The sequence below is a fragment of the Triticum aestivum genome, chromosome 5B (genome assembly GCF_018294505.1).
Source record: "Triticum aestivum cultivar Chinese Spring chromosome 5B, IWGSC CS RefSeq v2.1, whole genome shotgun sequence".
Classification (NCBI taxonomy): Eukaryota; Viridiplantae; Streptophyta; class Magnoliopsida; order Poales; family Poaceae; genus Triticum; species Triticum aestivum.
In genome coordinates this window covers 343878788-343904638 of record NC_057807.1, presented here as the reverse complement: position 1 = coordinate 343904638, position 25851 = coordinate 343878788, and the positions used below count along the sequence as shown (strand labels likewise).

General features: G+C 43.9%; 2 protein-coding genes across 2 annotated transcripts; one reads left to right on the top strand and one right to left on the bottom strand.

The window, feature by feature from the left end:
* Nucleotides 1–372: 372 nt before the first annotated feature.
* Nucleotides 373–1310, top strand: LOC123111777 (F-box/SPRY domain-containing protein 1). Its single transcript, XM_044532651.1, has 2 exons — nt 373–752; nt 960–1310. Exons 1-2 carry the CDS (start codon nt 619–621, stop codon nt 1108–1110), a joined length of 285 nt encoding a protein of 94 aa, XP_044388586.1. The 5' UTR covers nt 373–618; the 3' UTR covers nt 1111–1310.
* Nucleotides 1311–1436: 126 nt separating this feature from the next.
* LOC100415868 (hypersensitive-induced response protein-like protein 2) lies at nt 1437–4938 on the bottom strand. Its single transcript, XM_044532650.1, has 6 exons — nt 4798–4938; nt 3071–3266; nt 2782–2902; nt 2411–2502; nt 2242–2338; nt 1437–2106 (listed from the first exon to the last, which is right to left on the bottom strand). The coding sequence occupies exons 2-6, from the start codon at nt 3257–3259 to the stop codon at nt 1751–1753; spliced, it is 855 nt and encodes a 284-aa protein (XP_044388585.1). The 5' UTR covers nt 3260–3266; nt 4798–4938; the 3' UTR covers nt 1437–1750.
* Nucleotides 4939–25851: the final 20913 nt, after the last annotated feature.

The window sequence follows — 25851 nt, the reverse complement described above, 5'->3', positions numbered from 1 at the left end:
CCATGGCCGGCGCGGCGGGAGGCGGCGGGAGGCGGCGGGAGCGGAGAAGGAGCGGTTGGCTCCGGCGCGATGAGGAGGAGTGCGACGAGGAGGAGTGCGGGTTGGGGGGAGATTTTCCCCTCAATCCCTACTTCTACAGATTGCAAAGTCGTTTGAGGGTTGGACTTCTAAATTTTTTTACGGGTTTGAGGGTTTAGAGGTTCTAGTCTACGGCGTTTTTTCGGCGAAAACTGTAAAAAAAACGGTTATTTTCAGGGGTTTGAGGGTTTAAGGGCTTTACTAGTAATGCTCTAAGATGCTGTAATCAACATCTCCAAATAATCAATCACTTTGCCGACCACAGGCCGCAAGACACATATGCAGAAACATCACCTTCCCGACCGTGCACATCAATTTGCGCATCACTGTCAGAGTCGAACAATTCCTAAGCACGCCTCCTGATTTCCTCCGCCATTTGTCTAACACGGCGTCATCGGGTTCAGTTTCATCCACAAATCACCTCCTCGTCTCGCCTAGCATCCAAAAGCAAGGGACCAATCACACGCGAAGAAGACGAGAGCTCCAGGATTTCTAGGAGCCAATCCAAGAACTGGACCTTGTTCGGACAAGGGATCGGCCATGGCGCCGCCGCCACCACCGAACCAAGGTGACCTCGCCACGCCGGCCGCGCTGCGGGCGCCGGCGGACGTGATCTCCCGGGTCTTCTCGCAGCTGGACTGCGTCGACCTCCTCAGCTGCTCCCTCGTCTGCAGGTCAGCTCCCCCTCTTCCTGCAACCTGCACGCGCGGTGTTCGACAGATTGCCTGCTGTACGTCTGTGTTTGAGCTCCCCGATTAACTTACGGACGCCTCCTTTTTGAAGCACAAAATCTGGAGCATGTTTGTGTTTTGGTCAGTGTATGCAGTATAGGAGTAGTTATTTTTGATCGGTAACCCGTGACCTGAATTAACACTCACCAGGCAATGGTGCCGCGACTCTGCGGAGCTACGGGAAGAGTGGAGGATGGAGTACATGGACGCCTGGAACCTGCTGGGTCTCAACATCAAGTCCGATACGCGATCGCCATGCCCAACTTGCTCCATCAGAAACCTGCGAACCTGGTGCCCTTAAACACAGGGCACCAGAGTTGCATTGTCACAAGCATATTCAGTGTCAGTGCTACCTGCACAAGACCAATCTTCATCATGTGTAGTTGTGTACATACATGCCTGATAAACTGTATTGAATTTACAGTGTGCACTTGTACAGTTATACACTTTACATCATCAGGAATCAAGAGTGTGCACTGCAATTGTAGCAATTTGCATTCACATGACGGGACCATCAAAATCTGCTGTTGCCACTTTCTGAGAACAACTGCACATCATTCTCATGACCGAAAGAAAAGGGCTCGAAAGCCAATAAGATAAACTCGGCACAAAACACAAACACCATAGTAGAGTATCACCAAATAATAATTAAGATAAGACTGGTAAACATCCAGGCTCACTTGCAAGTAGCAACAGGTACCATTCAGGAATCTGGCTAAACTTGTCTTACAGAAACCCACTCCATGCAAGTCTGATTATGTAGGTAGCAGTTAACACCATGTAAAATTCACAACTTAACGCAGTAGTTCACACACGTAGATAAATTACTCACGACCTTGCCTAATATCTATCGCATAAAATATGTTTTTAGGGTAATGCTGAATGATGAAGAACTTCACAACTCTTGCAAAACAGAAGCTATCCTTTTCCATGACCCTCACTTAGAGAGTATTGGCCTGGAGGAGCCCATCTCTGATCTGCGATGCGACATCCTTGACGGCTCCAGGACCATGGGGGATGAACACCGAAGAAGATTTGGATGAGGCCCCAATCTCTTTCATGGTGTCGAAATACTGGGTGACCAGAACCATGTCCATGATGTCTTTCGCAGTAGTGCCAGGGACGTTCTCCGAGAAGGCAAGGACGCTGTCTCTCAGACCATCCACGATAGCCTGACGCTGCCTTGCAATGCCCACACCAGCCAAGTACTTTGACTCGGCTTCTCCCTCTGCTCGTTTAATCTGGAGAATCTTTTCGGCCTCTGCTTTGTCATTGGCTGCCGACCTCATCCTAGAAGCTGTTTCACAAAACCACATTCATGTTAGATATGCAAAAGATAATTCTGAGCACGCATAAAATCATCTAGTATATGTTTTGCTGCCAGTTTAATCTGATGTATGTGGATTGAAAGAAAATCATCATTAGCACATGCCTGCATTGATCTCATTCATCGCCCTCTTGACATGCACATCAGGCTCAATGTCGACTATCAGAGTTTGCACAATCTCATAACCATACATAGACATTGCCTACAACATTTGCAAATCAGGTCAGTCAAGATATTCTCTGTGCTCTAGGACAACAGGACAGTGAACAAGAACCTTTTCAAGCTCCTCTTCAACAGCTTTTGCAATGTCATCTTTTTGCACAAATGCATCGTCCAGCTCCAGCTTTGGGACAGTGGCTCTAATAACTGAAACAAGACACATAGCTTTATGAGTACTAATTGCACACAAAAGGGTAAAAAAAACATACAAATCTTCTCCTTTGGATTAAAAATTAAACAATAAACTGGTGTTAACAAGCATATTAAAGGAAGCACGTGAATCTCAGTAAATTGACAACCATATGAAATAGAAAATCTGCAGCTTCAGTTAAATCTGAGGATAAAAGTACGAACATAAGGCTAAAACTGGACAGACAAGGGATGTAATCAAAATATTTAGCGAAATTTCGTGGACAGGTAACTTACCATCAAAGACGTACGACTGGATTTGTTGCTTTGTGTTGCTCAGTTTGTAGAAGGCATCAGATGCCTTATCAACAAGGGCACGGTATTGGACAGAAGCAACAACAGTCACAAAGACATTATCCTGAATGGGCACAGATTAAGATATCAGAGTTGAAAGAAGCAGGAAAGTGTTTTTCATTTGTAGAACAGAGAAAACACCCAGATGGGAACATTGTAAGTGTTTTTCATTTGTTAAGATTGCTTCAGCAAGGTATTAAATAAGTACAAATATGATGATATATGAGAGTACCTTCGTCTTCGTTTCACATCGGACGTCTAGCTGTTTCACACGCAGTGAGAGGTAACCAACAATCCGTTGCCCTATGCACCAAGGCAAGAAGTGGCAACCAGGCTCCAGGACCTCATTAAACTTCCCAAAAGTTTCTTTGATAGCTACAGTTGACTGATCAACCTGCACTAAACCCAAAACGCCACCCATGGTTTATCTGCACAATGGAAAAGATAGTAATTAAATAAAGCTCAGTGAAGTCATAAATGTCGACTGTGCAGACTGCAAAGGCAAAGATGAATTGTTCATCATCCAAGGATAACCAAACTTCTAAAGTTCCAAACTGACATCAGATATAGCAGCAAGTATGCAACAGCAGACCAAAAACATGGTAGATAGCCTACCAAGTGCCAAGTGTCTGAACGACCTACTGATTATCTGGCTACCAACTTGTAAGGTAGATGGCATAACACCAAATGTTGGTAAATGGTTTAGATTTTTTTTCCCGATGAGATATCAATTAATACTTTCCAAAATTAATTTTATAATGTACAAAAAGGAATTATGATCACACAATAAGTGAAAGCATGGCACCCACGTCGATAAATATATCATTTATCACGAGGATAAAATCATCAATAAGATTACAGATATATGGCGTGCTAAACTTGTACACGTTGTGGTTCACACATTACAGGTGGCAACCTTGGCCAGTACATAACATTTCATATTATCCTACTTCAAGCAAAGAGTATTACAAATAGGGTTCGTGACCAATTTGTAATACCATTACAAGTTGAAACGGTGAGACATCTGAAAATACATAAATTCATGATGCACCACAATGATTTCAAAACCAGTTACCATAAGACAGAACAAAACAACTGAAGAAAAATCCAGACAAATATAACTACGAAGTACAGCTTTGCCAGAATAACTAAGCACGGATTGGTGAATTGTGAAAGAAATAAGCTAAGTGCAGTGGGCGACTTAAATCAGAGGTGAAGGGGCCACCTGGCTGGAATTCCTGGGAGCTAATAGGTACTACATCCGATCCACAAAAAGTGTGGCAATTGTGAACTAACCCCAGTTCAAGACTGGGGCATTTATTTTGGATCGTAGGGAGTAGCTTAAATAAACGTACAAACTATGGAGAGATACAGCCACACAAATACATGACAGCTCAGGCTAGCCCGCAAGACGACCGCATAGGGGTTTAATTACCAAAGTAATCTGACTACCAAGCAGCTTAAAAATCTGCAATTTGACACTAATAAATCAATTATTATTTCACAAAACCCCCAAAATTCTGCAATCTACTCTTTAAGGGCCTGCTCGATCGCAAATTTAAGGGCCTGCAAACTATAACTGCCTAAGAAGTGATCAAGAAAGCACGACACATAACACATCACGATCGACTACAACCCACAGGGGTGCACATGTTGGATGAAACCACGATACCAGTAGGCAACTGAGTAATCGACCAAATCCGTCTCGAATTTCAAAGATTGATTACCCTTTGCTATCTGAAGCAGGGGCACTTCCTTTCAGAAAAAAATTACGAATTCGCACAAAATTGCAGCTACCACCGACGGGGACCTACAAGGGGGAAATCTTGCGACTGGCGGAACAAGAAGGCGAACAACAAGCGACATGGAGGAACCCCATCTAGAAAACCTAGACGGCGCGCAATGTATCAATCTGATCTACCGCGTAATTCCGACGAGAGGGAGGAAGAGATCTGTTACCCTGAGCCTCGGCGAGCAGGAAGACGAGGAGTCGGATGGTTTCGCCGGAAGGAAGGTCGTTGGGCGCCTGGGGTTTTCCGCTTCTTCACCGCTGAACCAGAACCCTCCTGGGCTGGGGATTGTGGCTGTGTGGCGTTTATATACGGGCGGCAGCAGAGAGGAGAAGGCTGATGGACGGTTCAGATCTTGCTGTGCCCATCTTGTGGTCTTGATGGAGCCGATGGTCTAACAGATGTACATAGTATATCTTTCCCCTAGAAAATAGGTCCGTAAATCTTTTGTTTTCATCAGCCACGTAACAAGAAAATATATCCCTTTCGAGAAAAAGAAATAAGATAATATATCACACCAAAACATAACCATATCGTAGGATAACCATTTTTTCCGAATATATAAAAGGATAAGTTGTTACAGGAGTATACTCCAAGATATGGGAGGCAGGGGAGGTGGCGGTTCTACAGTTGGAGTTGTTTTTACCGGAAATCTCCGTAGAACTGTTATTTTTTATTTTTTACATAACAACTGTTTTTTTTAACAAGCAACACATAACAACTGTTATGGTTTAGTTGGTGAGGAAAAAGGCACTAAAACTCGAGGATTATTCTAAAACATGTCACAGACAAGTGGGCCCTATATATATACTAATGTACCAAGAGGGTAAAAGACCTAGTCTACAAATGCTCTTCCTCGTCCTTTGCGATTTGGAAGTGCCAATCTGCGTAATACCGAAAGTCTTCTTTTGCTCCTGAGCTCAAATGAGCTCGAGATGAATAGTAGAATTAAAGAAATGAAAATAATTGTTTTTTTACCAACTTTGACAAATGTTTTTGTATGCTTGACAAAGGTCACCAAGGAATGACATTTAAGTCATGAAAAACAAAATCAGTACTTCAAAATGCTTTCAAAAATAGATTTTTTGGAGCATCTTTTTTTTGCCACGACTTTCATGAATGTCCTTTCATGATAAGAAAATCAATCAAACAAAAAAATTGTCAAAGTTTACCACATCTTTTTGGAAATTTTGCATTTGTTTACCATATTTTTTTTATTTTACTGTTCATCGAGGAGCATTTGAGCTCAGGAGGAGATATTCCACATCATGTTTACTTATATTTTTCTAAAAAGGGCTCCTTGGTTAAAGAATAATTTGTGTTTTGTTTCTCAAAGAATATAGCTTTATAGATTATTAAGGAAAATGCTCGCACTCAAGCGACTGATAACTGATCCTATGTCGGTCACGAAGGTATTGTTGCGGTGAAAACACATGACATGTTGCAACAATCAGAAAACAGCTGGACCGTTTGCAAAGGCGGGTGCAACATGTGTCATCTTGCAAACCTCCAAGCGCCAAATGGCTCATATTGCAAACACTCGTGAGCTAGGCTGACGAGGTACAAATCGAACGCATGTCGTGCGATGAATCCAACGGCTCTAAAGAGGGGAGTTCTCTTCTGCGCGGAAGTCGACTGACCGTTGCGTGCGACATAGATTAATCATAAACATATTTATATTCATGAACAACAAACTCATGAACACACTCATGAGCATTATTGTGCATAACAAAAGAAAATAAAACCCTTTTGTCTAACCTAGCTATTTTGCGCGTAATTGTGTTATTTCAAAAATTCAGAATCCTCAAAAGCCGGCAACAAATTCAACGTCGCCTTAGCTTGCAACACCACTTGCCAAATGGAAAACTTGTCATTTTTCATACTCCCTCCGTCCCAAAATTCTTGTCTTAAATTTGTCTAGATATGGATGTATCTAATACTAAAATGTGACTTGATACATCCGTATTTAGACAAATCTAAGACAAGAATTTTGGGACAGAGAGAGTATCATTTAACATACCTACCTCCGTGACACAATCCTATTGCAGATCCAGTCGATGCATGCATAGGCATATGCCTTCAAGACAATCTAGGGCTTGTTTGGTTGCCTGCATTAGGTCCAATCTGGTCCGTGCGGAAAAGATTGAGCTCGTTTGGTTGGTTGCATTTACTGTTAGGCCTACACAGCACGAAACTTAAAGCACACCTGAGCCTGGCTCGCTGGAAACGCTCAGATCGGCAGTTTCTAGCGAGCCTGGCTGAGGCGAGCGCACATGGTGGGCCACTTGCACGAGGGGAGATGGGAGGGATACGAGCTGGTATGCAGCTTGTGCGTGCTTATCTTCTCCTACCTCCATTAACCTTCTCTCTAATTCTGTTCTTCCTAGCCCCTTCCGATCTACACAACAGTGCTTCGATTCAAGGTAAGCTCTACACAAAAAAGATACACCTCGATGCTACGGTTCCATTCAGGCGATCCGTTCGTAGTTTCGTGTCGTAAGTTCTTAATTTTGTGTTCCCGTTTGAAGCTATTCTGGAAGAATTTTGTCAGATTCATCGCGCACGATCGATCATTTGAAATTTCCTTTCACCAGCAGCCTAATCTCACAGTTCCTATTCGTGTTGTAAATTTTTTGTTTCGACGATCGTAGCTTCATCTCTCTGAACAGCAGTCTACAGCACACAACGTCGCCATGTCGAGCTCATTTGTCCTCTGCTCAGAGCCCTCCTATTCGTCCCTCTCAACCCGACGCCCTTCCCCTTGATCTCCTTGCCCATGCCCTACTACACTAGAGTCGTTTCCGGTGTCGCTCATCTCAGCCTACTCTCTGTCATCCTTGTAATGCACTGTCGCTGCAATGGCGTGCACACTGCTTTCTTGTGTTCTCTGCCTCCATGCACACTGCAGTTCGCCGCGCCGCCGACGGGGTCAATCATCTCGGCCTCCTCTCTCTCGCCCTACTACACTGGAGTTGTTTCCGGCGTCGATCATCTCGGCCTCCTCTCTCGTCCATGAAGAAAATATGCCCTAGAGTCAATAATAAAGTTATTATTTATTTCCTCATATCATGATAAATGTTTATTATTCATGCTAGAATTGTATTAACCGGAAACATAATACATGTGTGAATACATAGACAAATATAGTGTCACTAGTATGCCTCTACTTGACTAGCTCGTTAATCAAAGATGGTTAAGTTTCCGAACCATAGACATGAGTTGTCATTTGATTAACAGGATCACATCATTAGGAGAATGATGTGATTGACTTGACCCATTCTGTTAGCTTACCACTTGATCGTTTAGTATGTTGCTATTGCTTTCTTCATGACTTATACATATTCCTATGACTATGAGATTATGCAACTCCCGTTTACCAGAGGAACACTTTGTGTAGTATCAAACGTCACAACGTAACTGGGTGATTAAAAAGGTGCTCTACAGGTGTCTCCGAAGGTACTTGTTGAGTTGGCGTATTTCGAGATTAGGATTTGTCACTCCGATTGTCGGAGAGGTATCTCTGGGCCCTCTCGGTAATGCACATCACTATAAGCCTTGCAAGCAATGTGACTAATGAGTTAATTGCGGGATGATGCATTACATAACAAGTAAAGAGACTTGCCAGTAACGAGATTTAACTAGGTATTGAGATACCGACGATCGAATCTCGGGCAAGTAACATATACCAATGACAAAGGGAACAACGTATGTTGTTATGCGTTTGACCGATAAAGATCTTCGTAGAATAAGTGGGAGCCAATATGAGCATCCAGGTTCTGCTATTGGTTATTGACATGAGACGTGTCTCGGTCATGTCTACATAGTTCTCGAACCCGTAGGGTCCGCACGCTTAAAGTTTAGTGACGATCGGTATTATGAGTTTTTGTGTTTTGATGTACTGAAGGTAGTTCGGAGTCCCAGATATGATCACGGACATGACGAGGAGTCTAGAAATGGTCGAGACGTAAAGATCGATATATTGGATGACTATGTTTGGACACCGGAAGTGTTTCGGGAGGTTTCGGACATTCACCGGAGTACCGGGGGGTTATCAGAACCCCCCGGGGAGTATATTGGGCCTAATGGGCCTTAGTGGGAGAAGAGGAGGGGCAGCCGCGTGCCCCCTCCCCCTCTAGTCCGAATTGGACAAGGAGGGGGGTGGCGCCCCCCTTTTTTCCTTCTCGTCCTCTCTCCCTTCCTTCCCTTCTCCTACTACAAGGAAAGGAGGAGTCCTACTCTCGGTGGGAGTAGGACTCCCCCCTTGGCGCGCCCTCCTTGGCCGACTGCCTCTCCCCCCTTGCTCCTTTATATACGGGGGCAGGGGGCACCTCTAGACACACAAGTTGATCTGTTGATCTCTCTCAGCCGTGTGCGGTGCCCCCCTTCACCATATTCCACCTCGGTCATATGGTAGCGGTGCTTAGGCAAAGCCCTGCGTCGGTAGCAACATCATCACCGTCATCACGCTGTCATGCTGACGAAACTCTCCCGTGAAGCTCTGCTGGATCGGAGTTCGCGGGACGTCATCAAGCTGAACGTGTGCTGAACTCGGAGGTGTCGTACGTTCGGTACTTGGATCGGTTGGATCATGAAGACGTACGACTACATCAACCGCGTTGTGCTAACGCTTCCGCTTTCGGTCTACGAGGGTACGTGGACACACTCTCCCCGCTCGTTGCTATGCATCACCATGATCTTACGAGTGCGTAGGAATTTTTTTGAAATTACTACGTTACCCAACAGTGGCATCCGAGCCAGGTTTATGCGTAGATGTTATATGCACGAGTAGAACACAAGTGAGTTGTGGGCGATACAAGTCATACTGCTTACCAGCATGTCATACTTTGGTTCGGCGGTATTGTTGGATGAAGCGGCCCGGACCGACATTACGCGTATGCTTACGCGAGACTGGTTCTACCGACGTGCTTTGCACATAGGTGGCTGGCGGGTGTCAGTTTCTCCAACTTTAGTTGAACCAAGTGTGGCTACGCCCGGTCCTTGAGAAGGTTAAAACAACACTAACTTGACAAAATATTTTTGTGGTTTTGATGCGTAGGTAAGAACGGTTCTTGCTCAGCCCGTAGCAGCCACGTAAAACTTGCAACAACAAAGTAGAGGACGTCTAACTTATTTTTGCAGGGCATGTTGTGATGTGATATGGTCAAGACATTATGCTAAATTTTATTGTATGAGATGATCATGTTTTGTAACAGAGTTATCGGCAACTGGCAGGAGCCATATGGTTGTCGCTGTATTGTATGCAATGCAATCGCCCTGTAATTGCTTTACTTTATCACTAAGCGGTAATTATAGTCGTAGAAGCAATAGTTAGCGAGACGACAATGATGCTACGATGAAGATCAAGGTGTCATGCCGGTGATGATGGTGATCATGACGGTGCTTTAGAGATGGAGATCACAAGCACAAGATGATGATGGCCATATCATATCACTTATATTGATTGCATGTGATGTTTATCCTTTATGCATCTTATTTTGCTTTGGTTGACGGTAGCCTTATAAGATAATCTCTCACTAAATTTCAAGATAAAAAGTGTTCTCCCTGAGTATGCACCGTTGCCAAAGTTCGTCGTGCCGAGACACCACGTGATGATCGGGTGTGATAAGCTCTACGTTCATCTACAATAGGTGCAAGCCAGTTTTGCACACGCAGAATGCTCAGGTTAAACTTGACAAGCCTAGCATATACAGATATGGCCTCGGAACACTGAGACCGAAAGGTAGAGCGTAAATCATATAGTAGATATGATCAACATGGCTATGTTCACCATTGAAAACTACTCCATTTTACGTGATGGTCGGTTATGGTTTAGTTGATTTGGATAATGTGATCACTTAGATGATTAGAGAGATGTCTATCTAAGTGGCAGTTCTTAAGTAATATGATTAATTGAACTTAAATTTATCATGAACTTAGTACCTGATAGTATTTTGCTTGTCTATGTTGTTGTAGATAGATGGCTCGTGTTGTTGTCCCGTTGAATTTTAATGCGTTCCTTGAGAAAGCAAAGTTGAAAGATGATGGTAGCAATTACACGGACTGGGTCCATAACTTGAGGATTATCCTCATTGCTGCATAGAAGAATTACGTCCTGGAAGCACCGCTGGGTGCCAGGCCTGCTGCAGATGCAACTGCAGACGTTGTGAACGTTTGGCAGAGCAAAGCTGGTGACTACTCAATAGTTCAGTGTGCCATGCTTTACGGCTTAGAACCGGGACTTCAACAACGTTTTGAAAGTCGTGGAGCATATGAGATGTTCCGAAAGTTGAAGTTAATATTTCAAGCAAATGCCCGAATTGAGAGATATGAAGTCTCCAATAAGTTCTACAGCTGTAAGATGGAGGAGAATAGTTCTGTCAGTGAACATATACTCAAAATGTCTGGGTATAACAATCACTTGATCGATTCAACTGGGAGTTAATCTTCTGGATGATAGTGTCATTGACAGAATTCTTCAATCACTGCCACCAAGCTGCAAGAGCTTCGTGATGAATTATAATATGCAATGGATGAATAAGACAATTCCCGAGCTCTTCACAATGCTAAAGGTTGCAGAGGTAGAAATCAAGAAGGAGCATCAAGTGTTGATGGTCAACAAGACCACCAGTTTCAAGAAAAAGGGTAAAGGGAAGAAGAAGGGGAACTTCAAGAAGAACGGCAAACAAGTTGTTGCTCAAGAGAAGAAACCCAAGTCTGGACCTAAGCCTGAGACTGAGTGCTTCTACTGCAAGCAGACTGGTCACTGGAAGCGGAACTGCCCCAAGTATTTGGCGGATAAGAAGGATGGCAAGGTGAACAAAGGTATATGTGATATACATGTTATTGATGTGTACCTTACCAGAGCTCGCAGTAGCACCTGGGTATTTGATACTAGTTCTGTTGCTAATATTTGCAACTCGAAACAGGGACTACGGATTAAGCGAAGACTGGCTAAGGACAAGGTGAGAATGCGTGTGGGAAATGGTTCCAAAGTTGATGTGATCGCTGTCGGCACGCTACCTCTACATCTACCTTCGGGATTAGTTTTAGACCTAAATAATTGTTATTTGGTGCCAGCGTTGAGCATGAACATTATATCTGGATCTTGTTTGATGCGAGACGGTTATTCATTTAAATCTGAGAATAATGGTTGTTCTATTTATATGAGTAATATCTTTTATGGTCATGCACCCTTGAAGAGTGGTCTATTTTTGTTGAATCTCGATAGTAGTGATACACATATTCATAATGTTAAAGCCAAAAGATGCAGAGTTGATAATGATAGTGCAACTTATTTGTGGCACTGCCGTTTGGGTCGTATTGGTGTAAAGCGCATGAATAAACTCCATACTGATGGACTTTTGGAATCACTTGATTATGAATCACTTGGTACTTGCGAACCATGCCTTATGGGCAAGATGACTAAAACGTCGTTCTCCGGAACAATGGAGCGAGCAATAGATTTATTGGAAATCATACATACTGATGTATGTGGTCTGATGAATATTGAGGCTCGCGGCGGGTATCATTATTGTCTCACCTTGATAGATGATTTAAGCAGATATGGGTATATCTACTTAATGAAACATAAGTCTGAAACATTTGAAAAGTTCAAGGAATTTCAGAGTGAAGTGGAAAATCATCGTAACAAGAAAATAAAGTTTCTACGCTCTGATCGTGGAGGAGAATATTTGAGTTACGAGTTTGGTCTACATTTGAAACAATGCGGAATAGTTTCGCAACTCACGCCATCCAGAACACCACAACGTAATGGTGTGTCCGAATGTCGTAATTGTACTTTACTAGGTATGGTGCGATCTATGGTGTCTCTTACTGATTTACCGCTACCATTTTGGGGTTATGCTTTAGAGACGACTGCATTCACGTTAAATAGGGCACCATCGAAATCCGTTGAGACGACACCTTATGAACTGTGGTTTGGCAAGAAACCAAAGTTGTCATTTCTTAAAGTTTGGGGCTGCGATGCTTACATGAAAAAACTTCAACCTGATAAGCTCGAACCCAAATCGGAGAAATGTGTCTTCATAGGATACCCAAAGGAAACTGTTGGGTACACCTTCTATCACAAATTCGAAGGTAAGACATTCATTGCTAAGAATGGATCCTTTTTAGAGAAGAAGTTTCTCTCGAAAGAAGTGAGTGGGAGGAAAGTAGAACTTGATGAGGTAACTATACCTGGTCCCTTATTGGAAAGTAGTTCATCACAAAAACCGGTTCCTGTGACACCTACACCAATTAGTGAGGAAGCTAATGATATTGAGCATGAAACTTCAGATCAAGTTACCACCGAACCTCGTAGGTCAACCAGAGTAAGATCCGCACCAGAGTGGTACGGTAATCCTATTCTGGAGGTCATGTTACTTGAACATGGCGAACCTACGAACTATGAGGAAGCGATGATGAGCCCAGATTCCGCAAAATGGCTTGAGGCCATGAAATCTGAGATGGGATCCATGTATGAGAACAAAGTATGGACTTTGGTTGACTTGCCCGATGATCGGCAAGCCATGGAGAATAAATGGATCTTCAAGAAGAAGACTGACGCTGATGGTAATGTTACTGTCTACAAAGCTCGACTTGTTGCGAAAGGTTTTCGACAAGTTCAAGGGGTTGACTACGATGAGACTTTCTCACCCGTAGCGATGCTTAAGTCTGTCCGAATCATGTTAGCAATTGGCAACTTTTATGATTATGAAATTTGGCAAATGGATGTCAAAACTGCATTCCTAAATGGATTTCTGGAAGAAGAATTGTATATGATGCAACCAGAAGGTTTTGTCGATCCGAAAGGTGCTAACAAAGTGTGCAAGCTCCAACGATCCATTTATGGACTGGTGCAAGCCTCTCGGAGTTGGAATAAATGCTTTGATAGTGTGATCAAAGCATATGGTTTTATACAAACTTTTAGAGAAGCCTGTATTTACAAGAAAGTGAGTGGGAGCTCTGTAGCATTTCTAATATTATATGTGGACGACATATTGTTGATTGGAAATGATATAGAATTTCTGGATAGCATAAAAGGATACTTGAATAAAAGTTTTTCAATGAAAGGCCTCGGTGAAGCTGCTTATATATTGGGCGTCAAGATCTACGGAGATAGATCAAGACGCTTAATTGGACTTTCACAAAGCACATACCTTGATAAAGTTTTGAAGAAGTTCAAAATGGATCAAGCAAAGAAAGGGTTCTTGCCTATATTACAAGGTGTGAAGTTGAGTCAGACTCAATGCCCGACCACTGCAGAAGATAGAGAGAAAATGAAAGATGTTCCCTATGCTTCAGCCATAGGCTCTATCATGTATGCAATGTTGTGTACCAGTCCTGATGTGTTCCTTGCTATTAGTTTAGCAGGGAGGTACCAAAGTAATCCAGGAGTGGATCACTGGACAACGGTCAAGAACATCCTGAAATACCTGAAAAGGACTAAGGATATGTTTCTCGTTTATGGAGGTGAAAAGAGCTAGTCGTAAATGGTTACGTTGATGCAAGCTTTGGCACTGATCCGGATGATTCTAAATTGCAAACCAGATACGTGTTCATATTGAACGGTGGAGCTATCAGTTGGTGCAGTTCTAAACAAAGTGTCATGGCGGGATCTACGTGTGAAGCGGAGTACATAGCTGCTTCGGAAGCAGCGAATGAAGGAGTCTGGATGAAGGAGTTCATATCCGATCTAGGTGTCATACCTAGTGCATCGGGTCCAATGAAAATCTTTTGTGACAATACTGGTGCAATTGCCTTGGCAAAGGAATCCATATTTCACAAGAGAACCAAGCACATCAAGAGATGCTTCAATTCCATCCGGGATCTAGTCCAGGTGGGAGACATAGAGATTTTCACGATACATACGGATCTGAATGTTGCAGACCCGTTGACTAAGCCTCTTCCATGAGCAAAACATGATCAGCACCAAGACTCCATGGGTGTTAGAATCATTACTGTGTAATCTAGATTATTGACTCTAGTGCAAGTGGGAGACTGAAGGAAATATGCCCTAGAGGCAATAATAAAGTTATTATTTATTTCCTCATATCATGATAAATGTTTATTATTCAGGCTAGAATTGTATTAACCGGAAACATAATACATGTGTGAATACATAGACAAACATAGTGTCACTAGTATGCCTCTACTTGACTAGCTCGTTAATCAAAGATGGTTAAGTTTCCTAACCATAGACATGAGTTGTCATTTGATTAACGGGATCACATCATTAGGCGAATGATGTGATTGACTTGACCCATTCTGTTAGCTTAGCACTTGATCATTTAGTATGTTGCTATTGCTTTCTTCATGACTTATACATGTTCCTATGACTATGAGATTATGAAACTCTCGTTTACCAGAGGAACACTTTGTGTGCTACCAAACATCACAACGTAACTAGGTGATTATAAAGGTGCTCTACAGGTGTCTCCGAAGGTACTTGTTGAGTTGGTGTATTTTGAGATTATGATTTGTCACTCCGATTGTCGGAGAGGTATCTCTGGGCCCTCTCGGTAATGCACATCACTATAAGCCTTGCGAGCAATGTGACTAATGAGTTAGTTGCAGGATGATGCATTACATAACGAGTAAAGAGACTTGCCGGTAACGAGATTTAACTAGGTATTGAGATACCGACGATCGAATCTCGGGCAAGTAATATACCGATGACAAAGGGAACAACGTATGTTGTTATGCGTTTGACCAATAAAGATCTTCGTAGAATATGTGGGAGCCAATATGAGCATCCATGTTCCGCTATTGGTTATTGACAGGAGACGTGTCTCGGTCATGTCTACATAGTTCTCAAACCCGTAGGGTCCGCACGCTTAAAGTTTGGTTGCGATCGGTATTATGAGTTTTTGTGCTTTGAAGTACCGAAGGTAGTTCGGAGTCCCGGATATGATCACGGACATGACGAGGAGTCTCGAAGTGGTCGAGACGTAAAGATCGATATATTGGATGACTATGTTTGGACACCGGAAGTGTTTCGGGAGGTTTCAGACATTTACCGGAGTACCAGGGGGTTACCGGAACCCCCCGGGGAGTATATTGGGCCTAATGGGCCTTAGTGGAAGAAGAGGAGGGGCAGCTAGGGCAGTTGCGCCCTCCCTCCCCCTCTAGTCCTAATTGGACAAGGATGGGGGCAGCGCCCCCCTTTTTTCCTTCTCCTCCTCTCTCCCTTCCTTCCCTTCTCCTACTCCTACAAGGAAAGGAGGAGTCCTACTCCCGGTGGGAGTAGGACTCCCCCTTGGCGCGCCCTCCTTGGCCGGACGCCTCTTCCCCCTTGCACGTTTATATACGGGGGCAAGGGGCACCTCTAGACACACAAGGTGATCTATTGATCTCTCTCAGCCGTGTGCGGTGCCCCCCTCCACCATATTCCACCTCGGTCATATTGTAGCGGTGCTTAGGCGAAGCCCTGGGTCGGTAGCAACATCATCACCGTCATCATGCCGTCGTGCTGACGAAATTCTCCAATGAAGCTCTGCCGGATCGGAGTTCGCGGGGCGTCATCGAGCTGAACGTGTGCTGAACTCGGAGGTGTCGTGCGTTCGGTACTTGGATTGGTCGGATCGTGAAGACGTATGACTACATCAACCGTGTTGTGCTAATGCTCCCACTTTTGGTCTATGAGGGTACGTGGACACACTCTCCCCGCTCGTTGCTATGCATCACCATGATCTTGCGTGTGCGTAGGAATTTTTTTGAAATTACTATGTTACCCAAGAGTCCATTGCACTGACGATACCATGGTGCGAGCACTGCATTCTCCTCCTTTGTCGACTCTCTTTGCGCGAGCACCTCAACTAGTTTGCTAAAGGTGTCGCTCGTCGTGCCGCCGACGGGGTCGCTCGTACATGACTCAATGCTCGTCATGCCGGACACGACGCCACGGCGACTATCCACCGCAGTCGCCATTGTCCTGTGCACACTACATTTCTTCTTCCCCTCCTCTGCTAGCTCTTAACCCTGTGTGCTAAGTGCAAGTGCTAGCTCTTAATCATACCTCATGCGTGCAACCAAACACCATGTTCATGTGCCGCTTGGGCCAATGCAGGCAACCAAACAAAGTGCACTTGCGTATTACCTAATGCAGCGACCCTAGATGCAGTCAACCAAACAACTTGCAGATGACGCATTTGGGGCTGTTTTTCCTCAACCAGGCTGGGTTGAGATGTGTATGCAATGCAGCTACTGTTCACTACTGCAACCAAACACACCCTTAGCGCTTCTGCTTATTCTATGTTGAAGCATCCCGGTAAGACTCTACTCGATGAGAGTAGTACTTCAACATGTTCATCTTTGATTACTTGCACATGCTACTCCATCTACTTGGTTAAAAGTTGCATCATTATTAATTTTCGCCCAAATCCACTAGTGGGGACGTCCAACATTCGACCACTTACATTTTTTCCAGCTTCGCAACAGAAAGAATACCGAACAAATTCATCAACAAGTTCCTTGCCTTTTGTATCATCTATCAAGCTCTTTACCCATGTTTAGCTCTCAGGAGAGATTAAACATAGCTTCCCAAGAACGACTTAGGTGCAACAATGGTGAACTCTTCTTTTGACGAAATTGGTATCATTCCTCATGTACCACACTATCCAAAAAAGTAGGAATACCTATGATCTAGAGTAGTTGTGGCGATGACTCAGTCTACTAGTGCAGAACGCTTGTCTAGGTGCACCTTATAACTGAATGGAACCTATCCTTTCCTCGGGTCCATAATGCATCCTTTCCTCGGCAATAAATTTGAGGATTTTTACTATTTGCCTACAAGGGGCACACGTGGTGGAATCATCTTAGCCCGGGACCGCTTGGTGGTAGCTTTGTCGAACCCCCATTACACAGACTGCACACTCACGGCGCTTGCCCGACCGGCTGAGGAGCCGGATGCTCTCTGGTGGGTTACAGGAGTCTACGGACCGCAAGAATATCATGAGAAGATCATGTTTTTGCAAGAGCTCACTGACATACGCGATCTACACGTGGGACCTTGGATGGTGGCTGGGGATTTCAACCTCTTAGTGGACCCCGAGGACAAGAGCAACAACAAGGTAAACAGGAGAATGATGGCGAAGTTCAAGGCCAAATTGAACACTCTTGAGCTGAAAGAGATGTACCTAAATGGATGTCGTTACACCTGGTCCAATGAAAAAGAGCATCCAACTCTTAAGAAGATCGACCATGTGTTCAGTACTGCATCTTGGGAGGAATTGCACCCGACTTCCCACTTAAATGTGCTTGGCTCGGCACTATCAGACCATTGCCCATTGCTGCTAGATCTGCGAGCGGCACTTGGCATGGGGAAACGCTTCAAGTTCGAAGCATTCTGGACCAAGGTGGAGGGATTTCACCAAGTGGTGACTGATGCATGGGAATCAGTCTCAAGTACGGGCAATCCATATACAGCCCTGGGTAGGAAGTTGAGGGCAACAGCGAAGCAGCTCAAGAAGTGGAGTGATAGATGGGTTGGCAACACTAAACTCCAAATCTCAATCGCCATTGAAATCATTGCATGTTTGGACAAGGCCATGGACACAAGGGATCTTTCCCAACAAGAGCATGAACTTCATAAGTTACTCAAGCGCAAACTCATGGGCCTTTGCTCTCTGGAGCGCACGATTGCGCGCCAACGCTCTAGAGTTCTACAGCTACATGAAGGAGATGCTAGCATAGCTTTCTTCCACCAACATGCCTGCCACCGACAGTGGAGAAACATGATCTCCACCCTGTAACATGGATCCATGGTTGCCACAGGCCAAGAGGAGATTGGGGAGGCGGTGGACAGCTACTACGCAAATCTGTTCGAGCAAACCGAGCCATGCGAATGCACCATCAACCTCGACACGCTGCGGCTACCCACCCTGGAGCTCTCGCACTTGGAACAACAATTCACTGAGGAGGAGGTATAGAAGGTGGTCAAGGGAATGCCACTTGAAAAGGCTCCCGGTCCGGATGGGTTTACATGGAGGTTTTATGCGGTCTGTTGGCCTACTATCAAGGGTGACATAATGAGGGCCATGGAGGCTTTCTTCAGTGGTGATATGCGAGGGCTGCTGGCGATCAATAAGGCTATAATCATGCTGATCCCAAAGATGGATGGAGCAGTGGATATCAAAGACTTTAGGCCTATAAGTCTTGTGCATGGGGCGGTGAAAACATTTGAGAAGACACTCTCGACCAGATTGGCGCCAGAACTACCAAGGCTTATGGGCAACCACCAGAGCGCGTTCATCAAGGGGAGGTCCATCCACGACAACTTCATGCTTGTGCAGTGCATGGCACGACGTCTGCATGCCCTGCGAGAGACGGCAATCATGCTCAAGCTCGACATATCCAAAGCGTTCGATTTCGTTAAGTGGCCATTCTTAGTGGAGGTGCTCAAACACATGGGGTTTGGCAATAGATGGATTTCATGGGTGTGCGACATGCTAGCAAACTCAAGCACAAGAATCATGGTGAATGGCACCCCAGGATGCCGATATATTATAGGAAAGGACTCCGACAAGTCGACCCAGTTTCGCCAATGCTCTTCCTACTGATAATGGAGCCTTTGCAAAGCTTGTTTGAGCTCGCGGTGGAGCGTGGATCACTTACACCCCTTGCAAGAACGGGTATGAAGCAGCGTGTCTCGATGTTCGTGGATGACGTAATGATCTTCCTCAAGCCTGATGCTATGGACTTGCAAGTTTGTGCATCGCTGCTGCAAGTGTTTGGGGATGCTTCTGGGATGCGTGTTAACTTGGCGAAGAGTGCCACCTTGCCTATTCACTGCTCGGAGGACATATTGAACAGAGTGGTGCGGATCCTAGGCTGTCTAGCGGGTAGTTACCCTAGCAAATACCTTGGCCTCCCTCTGACTTTGCGGAAACAAACTGCGACACAACTCCGTGGCCTCATGGAAAAGCTTGCAGGACAGCTGCCGAAGTGGAAAGCTGCATACATGCCCAAAAGTGGGTGTCTAACTCTGGTGCAATCCGTCTTGTGCGCTATCCCGATCCATGCAATGATGGCACTCGACCTGCCACAAAAAACAATAACGGCCATGAACAAAATATCACTACAAAAAAATACACTTCCGTGATGATATGTGTTTGTCACAGTAGGTCGCGTTTTTTGTCATGCATGTACATCCATGACAAATTTATGACAGAATCAAGATAGTCATACCTGTGATGTCGTAGAAGTGTTCCATGACATTACCAAAATTATCATCACGGAAGTGTCCACATCCATGACGATAAATCGCGTGTCACAGAAGTGCTTTCGTCAAGGGTGACCGACATGTGGCATCCACCGTAACGGAACGCCGTTAAGCTATCGGGTCAGATTTTGCATCCGATAACCCGTTAACAGCCACGACCAATGCCGATTTTCCATGTGTAAAATTCTCATTGGCTGACGGATCCACGTGTCAGCTCCGCGTTGGCACAGGTGTCACTCATCCAACAGTCGAGATGGGGCTATGATATGTTGACACGTGGACCGTCCCAAAAGTGGCCCATAAAGTTTAAATGGGCCGGCCCAACCGAAGGCCCATAAGATTTAGCGGACCATAATGGGCCGGCCTAGCTAAAGGCCCACAAAATTTAGCAGACCATAATGGGCCGGCCCAGCTAAAGGCCCACAAGATTTTGCGGACCACAATGGGCCGGCCCAGCTAAAGGCCCACAGGATTCTGCAGACCATAATGGGCCGACCCAGCTAAAGGCCCAACATTCTCTGTCAAATCGGCCCGTCAACGGCCTGGTCTAAACTTGTCATCAATGCGGCCCATGGTCACTTCTGGCCCGTTAACAGTCTGCTAAGTAATTGGGCCGAATTACGGCCCGGTGTATTCCCGGCCTGTTAAAGGTCCGGCTTCATTTGGGCCTATTTACAGGCCATCAAAACTTTCGGCCCATAAACGAGCGTGAAGGATTTGGGTCATATTCGACCATGTCTATCATTCAGCCTGTTAGAGACCCACTATAGATTTGGCCCACTTTCGGCCTGTTGTCATTTTCGGCCGGTTAACGCCAGACGTAAACCATGGGCCATATGTGGCCCAACGTCATATCGGTCCCATTAACGGCCCATATAAAAATGACGATAATCTACCCCGACCGAAGTTCCGGCCTGTTAAAGGCCCGTGTATTAGGTCGGCGCATTTACGGCCCGTCCGAATTTCGGCCTGTCAAATATCCGCATCGTAAATGGGCCACCATTTCGGCCTGCTAAGTCCAGTGGGTTATTTGGCACAATCAGGGCCCAATCTCACTTTAGGTCTATTAAAGGCCCATGTTTTTTATGGGATCGACATATTTACACCTGTAAACGGCCTACTTTTACTTTTTTCCGCCATTACTCTTCAACAACGAAGCGAATGTCTGATAGTCTGGTTTCAAAACCATTCATATCTTGACGGCATTTCTCAACCACTATTCTTGTTTCCAAAACAACGTCCATTAGGGATTGGATTTGTGTCTGGAGCACAGATATATCACTTTGTCTAGTAGGAAGATTTTGTTCAGTAGGCGATTTGGACAAGGTTACCTTGACAACCAACCCAGAATTACGCAGGAAGGTGCTTTTTGCACTGTTAGTGGAGAGATACTGACGCACTGCAGCAAGAGGTGACATTGTGCCTGTAGTAGCCTCGTCACCTTCAGGTGGTTGTGGCTGTTCAATCATTTGTTCCATAGCTTCCTGAAAGTTTGAACTTGTAGATTAGTGAACCAGTGAGTTACTAATGAGACAAAAACAAACAAAGTAGGTTAAATGTTTATACATAACTTATTTTGGTGAATTACTGTAATACATTAGCATGTATTGTAGTGCCAACTACATAATAAAATCACTTTCGGAACATATGTCCATGTAGCATGCCTACTGTATTGTCTATTTCCTCACATTCGTTGACATCTAAGGATAAAGAGAGATGGTTTAAAGTAGGATGAACATAGTATGACATCATTCATATCATGGGCAAATAGATATAAAACAAGCAGGCTATTTTATCATTGTGTGCGCACGTGAACATAACAACTAGATTACAGATCAAGACCAAAAGAATATCCTTCATCTCTTTTAAACCATGTAAGGTGAAATGATACGTTAAGACAATTGTGTATAAAAGTGAACAGAGTAACTAACATTGGCTGCAAACCAAGTAGTTAAATGAACACATCACAGTACCAATCAGTTCAAGGCAGGAGGAGTAGGGACTGACAACATCAGCTTGAACTAGCGTGCTCATGCCCTTCATCTTGCTGGTGTGGCAATCCTTGAAGATTTGCACTGCATTCGGTCCAGGTTCTTTTTGGTCCGCATGGGCTTTCCGCTGTATTTGGAACAAGTCAATATAGATACGATAATATGGCACAAAAAAAAGAAGGAAGTAACAATTATTTACAAGAGCCTCGCAGTGTGCAATATAGCTACGAGATCCTATTGTCTGTTGGAATTTCACTTTAGAATGGTTGGTTTTGTTCTTCAAACAGTTAGCCTAGAAGAAGATACACTTGTAAGGCACATACATAAATACAAGTTCAATATGTGGTCTGATCAAATACATATAGCCTACCTGATACTTTGGATTAGACCAGTGTTTAATGAGGGATGTCCAGTCTTCATCTGTAATATACTCCACTGGAGATGTTTGGGCGATTTCATTGTTAGCCTTGCCTTCAAAGTGAGATTTTCTAAGGTGGTGCCGATACTGTCGCAGAGCAGACTGAAAAACATGAGTGCATGCTTGTTTAGTTGCATCATCTTTCGGATCCAACGTGAACCTCATCTGTTGAAAAAATAATGTGAGTCTTATTAGGAGGAAGCTAGAAAGTATGGGACAGAGCAAGACAATATTACTAATTGTGATGAATAACATTACTTACAGATAAATGGTCAAGGAAGGTGTTAAACTGGGTATTGTATTTCTCATTCCTGTACTGGATCCATGTTGGGAGGATACGCGCATGACACCTAACGGCAACAGGTGCCTCTGATACTAACTTGGCTGACTCTGTAGCATCACGTGGCCTTTTTAAACCTGCCTCAAAATGGATCTCCATTCTTCCTCCTTTAGATTTTGTTAATCTGTCAACCATTATCCTCGATGTCTGTTTCTGCTTGCACCGTGGTGCTAGTTCAACAACGAATATGGAAAGTGTTAGTGTACATCAAACTGTGAGAGTACATATAAAGGAGCATGCAACTGTAACTTGACTCGGTCAGGTACCATCTTGGTGTTGATGCTCATGAGGTTCATCTGATCTTGCCAAGTCCTGTTGTGTCAGCAGTGCTTCAGAAGTAGTGTTAGGTGTGAAGGCAGCTTGGGAACTGGCTAGTTCCGGAGCAAACGAACGAGTAACTGGTTGAGATGCTGGTATAGTTGAAGCGGATGCTGCAGCTGGTGGAGCAGGTGATACTGTGTTTGTAGATTTAGCCGGTGGACTTGGACCTTCTACTACACTATAAGTACCAGCAGAATCTCGACGGCAGAGCCTTTTCCATTTCACCCGATGAGTAACAACACTCCCTACTATATTATTTTCCTTGCTCTTTTTTGACTTTGCCATGTCAAGCTGTACCCACAACACAAAAGAATAAAATCACCCTTCAGAACTCATTGATGCATGATACAGACAAGCAATACTTTGATGTAATACAACCGTATGAGGATGGAATATGTAAGAAAAACAAGACGGCATGACATATTCACAGCTATGATGTGCAAACTAAGCAGAAAGATTTTCAAGAAAATAGAATTAATGCAAGCTAGACACCATATGAAAGATGCAACCAATATTACTCTGCCAAGTTAAAAGTGTCTTGTCATAAGTGGCAATTCGAAAAATTAGAAGCAGTACAATATAGAAATCAATGCAAGATGCAACCACTATCAAACTGCCATGTTAAAAGCATCCAATCATGAGTTACTGATGCGGGATACACAACAGCAGTACTTTGATGTAAGAACATGGTATGATAGATAGATGCAGTGTATTCTAGACACAGAAAGCCATGTCATATGCACATGTATAATGTATAAACTCAGCAGGTGCAATTTAATCAAAATAGAAGAAATACAGGCTAGACAACATATGCAACATGAAACCAATTATCACGCTGTCAACTTAGAGCAAGCACCTTCGATGGTGGAGTGCGGGATATGAACTCATCATGTAGACTTGGGACTTCAACTTCATTAGTAGTAGCAGTGGCAAATCTAGAGAGTCTTTGTTTGCGTCGGTGCGGAGTACCACCAACATCCCCTAACTTACTCTTTTCCTTCCTATTTTCTGATATTGCCTTATGAAGTCAAAACCACAAGAAGATGAATAAAATTAGCTCTACATAACTGGTTGATGCATGATACAGACGAACACTACTTTGATGTAAGGCAAGCGCAGGAGGATGGAATATATACAAAAAAGACAGCGTTTCATATTCACACGTACGATAGGAGGATGGAATATGTATGAAAAAACAGTAAGCGGAAGGCATTTCAACAAAATTAGAAGAAATGAAAGCTAGGAACCATATGAACATGCAACCAATATCACTCTATCAGGTAAAAAGTGTCTCGTCGTAAGTGCCATTTCAAGAAATTAGAAGCAGTACAAGCTAGAAGACAATGCAAGATGCAACCTACATCACAGTTCAAGTTAAATGTGTCTTATGGTTAAGTGATTGTTGCAGGTATAAGTTGTAAGCTACACAGATGCAATTCAACATAATCAGAAGCAATACAAACTAGACATCATATGGAAAACGCAACCACGTATAACAGTTCCAAGTAAGAGCAAGCACCTGTGATGGTGGAGTAGGGGAGATGTGCTCATCGTGTACACGTATGTTCTAGAAACAGGAACACATGTCATATTCACAGGCATTATGTGTAAAGTAAGCAGATGCAATTCAAGTTAGAAGCAATACAAGCTAGACATCATACGCAACATGCAACCACATATAATAGTGTCAAGTTAGAGCAAGCACCTGTGATGGTGGAGTAGGGGAGATGTGCTCATCATCTACACAGCTACGTTGACTGTCCAGCCTTGTGTTGTCTTACAAATCTTGTTGGGAGGATGGCGCAGTAGAATCTATAGAGACCCCCTGTTTGAGTTGCTCTGAAGGACCACCATCATCCACTGCCGGACTAATTTCCTTCAGCTGTAATGATTTTGCATTGTGAAGTCAAACCGATACGAAAAAGGAATAAAATTCGCTCTTCAGAACTCATTAATGCATGATACTGACGAACACTACTCGGATGAAAGGCAAACACATGATGCGAGGATGGAATATGTATGAAAAACAGGATGGTGTGACATATTCACACCTATGATGTGGTAACTAAGAAGAAGGCATTTCAACAAATTAGAAGCACTGCAAGCTAGACACCATATGAAAGATGCAACCAATATCACTCTGCCAAGTTCAAACTGTATGGCGTTTCAACAAATTAGAAACAATATATGCTAGAAATCATATGCAAGACACAACCAATATCACAGTGGCGACTTAAAGGTGCCTTATCATAAGTGACTGATGCGGGATATGCAAGAATAGTTGTCTAATGTAGAAACAGGAACACATGTCATATTCAAAGGCATTATGTGTAAAGTAAGCAGATGCAATTCAACAAGGTTAGAAGCAATACAAGCTAGACATCATACGCAACATGGAACCACATATAATAGTGCCAAGTTAGAGCAAGCACCTATGATGGTGGAGTAGGGGAGATGTGCTCATCATCTACATAGCTACGTTGACTGTCTAGCCTTGCGTTGTCTTGCGAATCTTGTTGGGAGGATGGCGGAGTAGAATCTGTAGAGAACCTCCGTTTCAGTTGCTCGGAAGGACCACCATCATCCAATGCCTTGCCAATTTCCTTCAGCTTTGTTGATTTTGCATTGTGAGGTCATACCGACAAGAAAAGGAATATCATTCGCTCTTCAGAACTCATTCCTGCATGATACTGACGAACACTACTCTGATGAAAGGCAAAGTCATGATACGAGGATGGAATATGTACGAAAAAATGGACGGCTTGACATATTCACACCTATGATGTGGTAACTAAGCAGAAGGCACTTCAACAAATTAGAAACACTGCAAGACACCATATGGAAGGTGCAATCAATATCACTCTGCCAAGTTAAAACTGTCTCATCATAGGTGGCGTTCATCAAACTAGAAGCAATACATGCTAGAAATCATA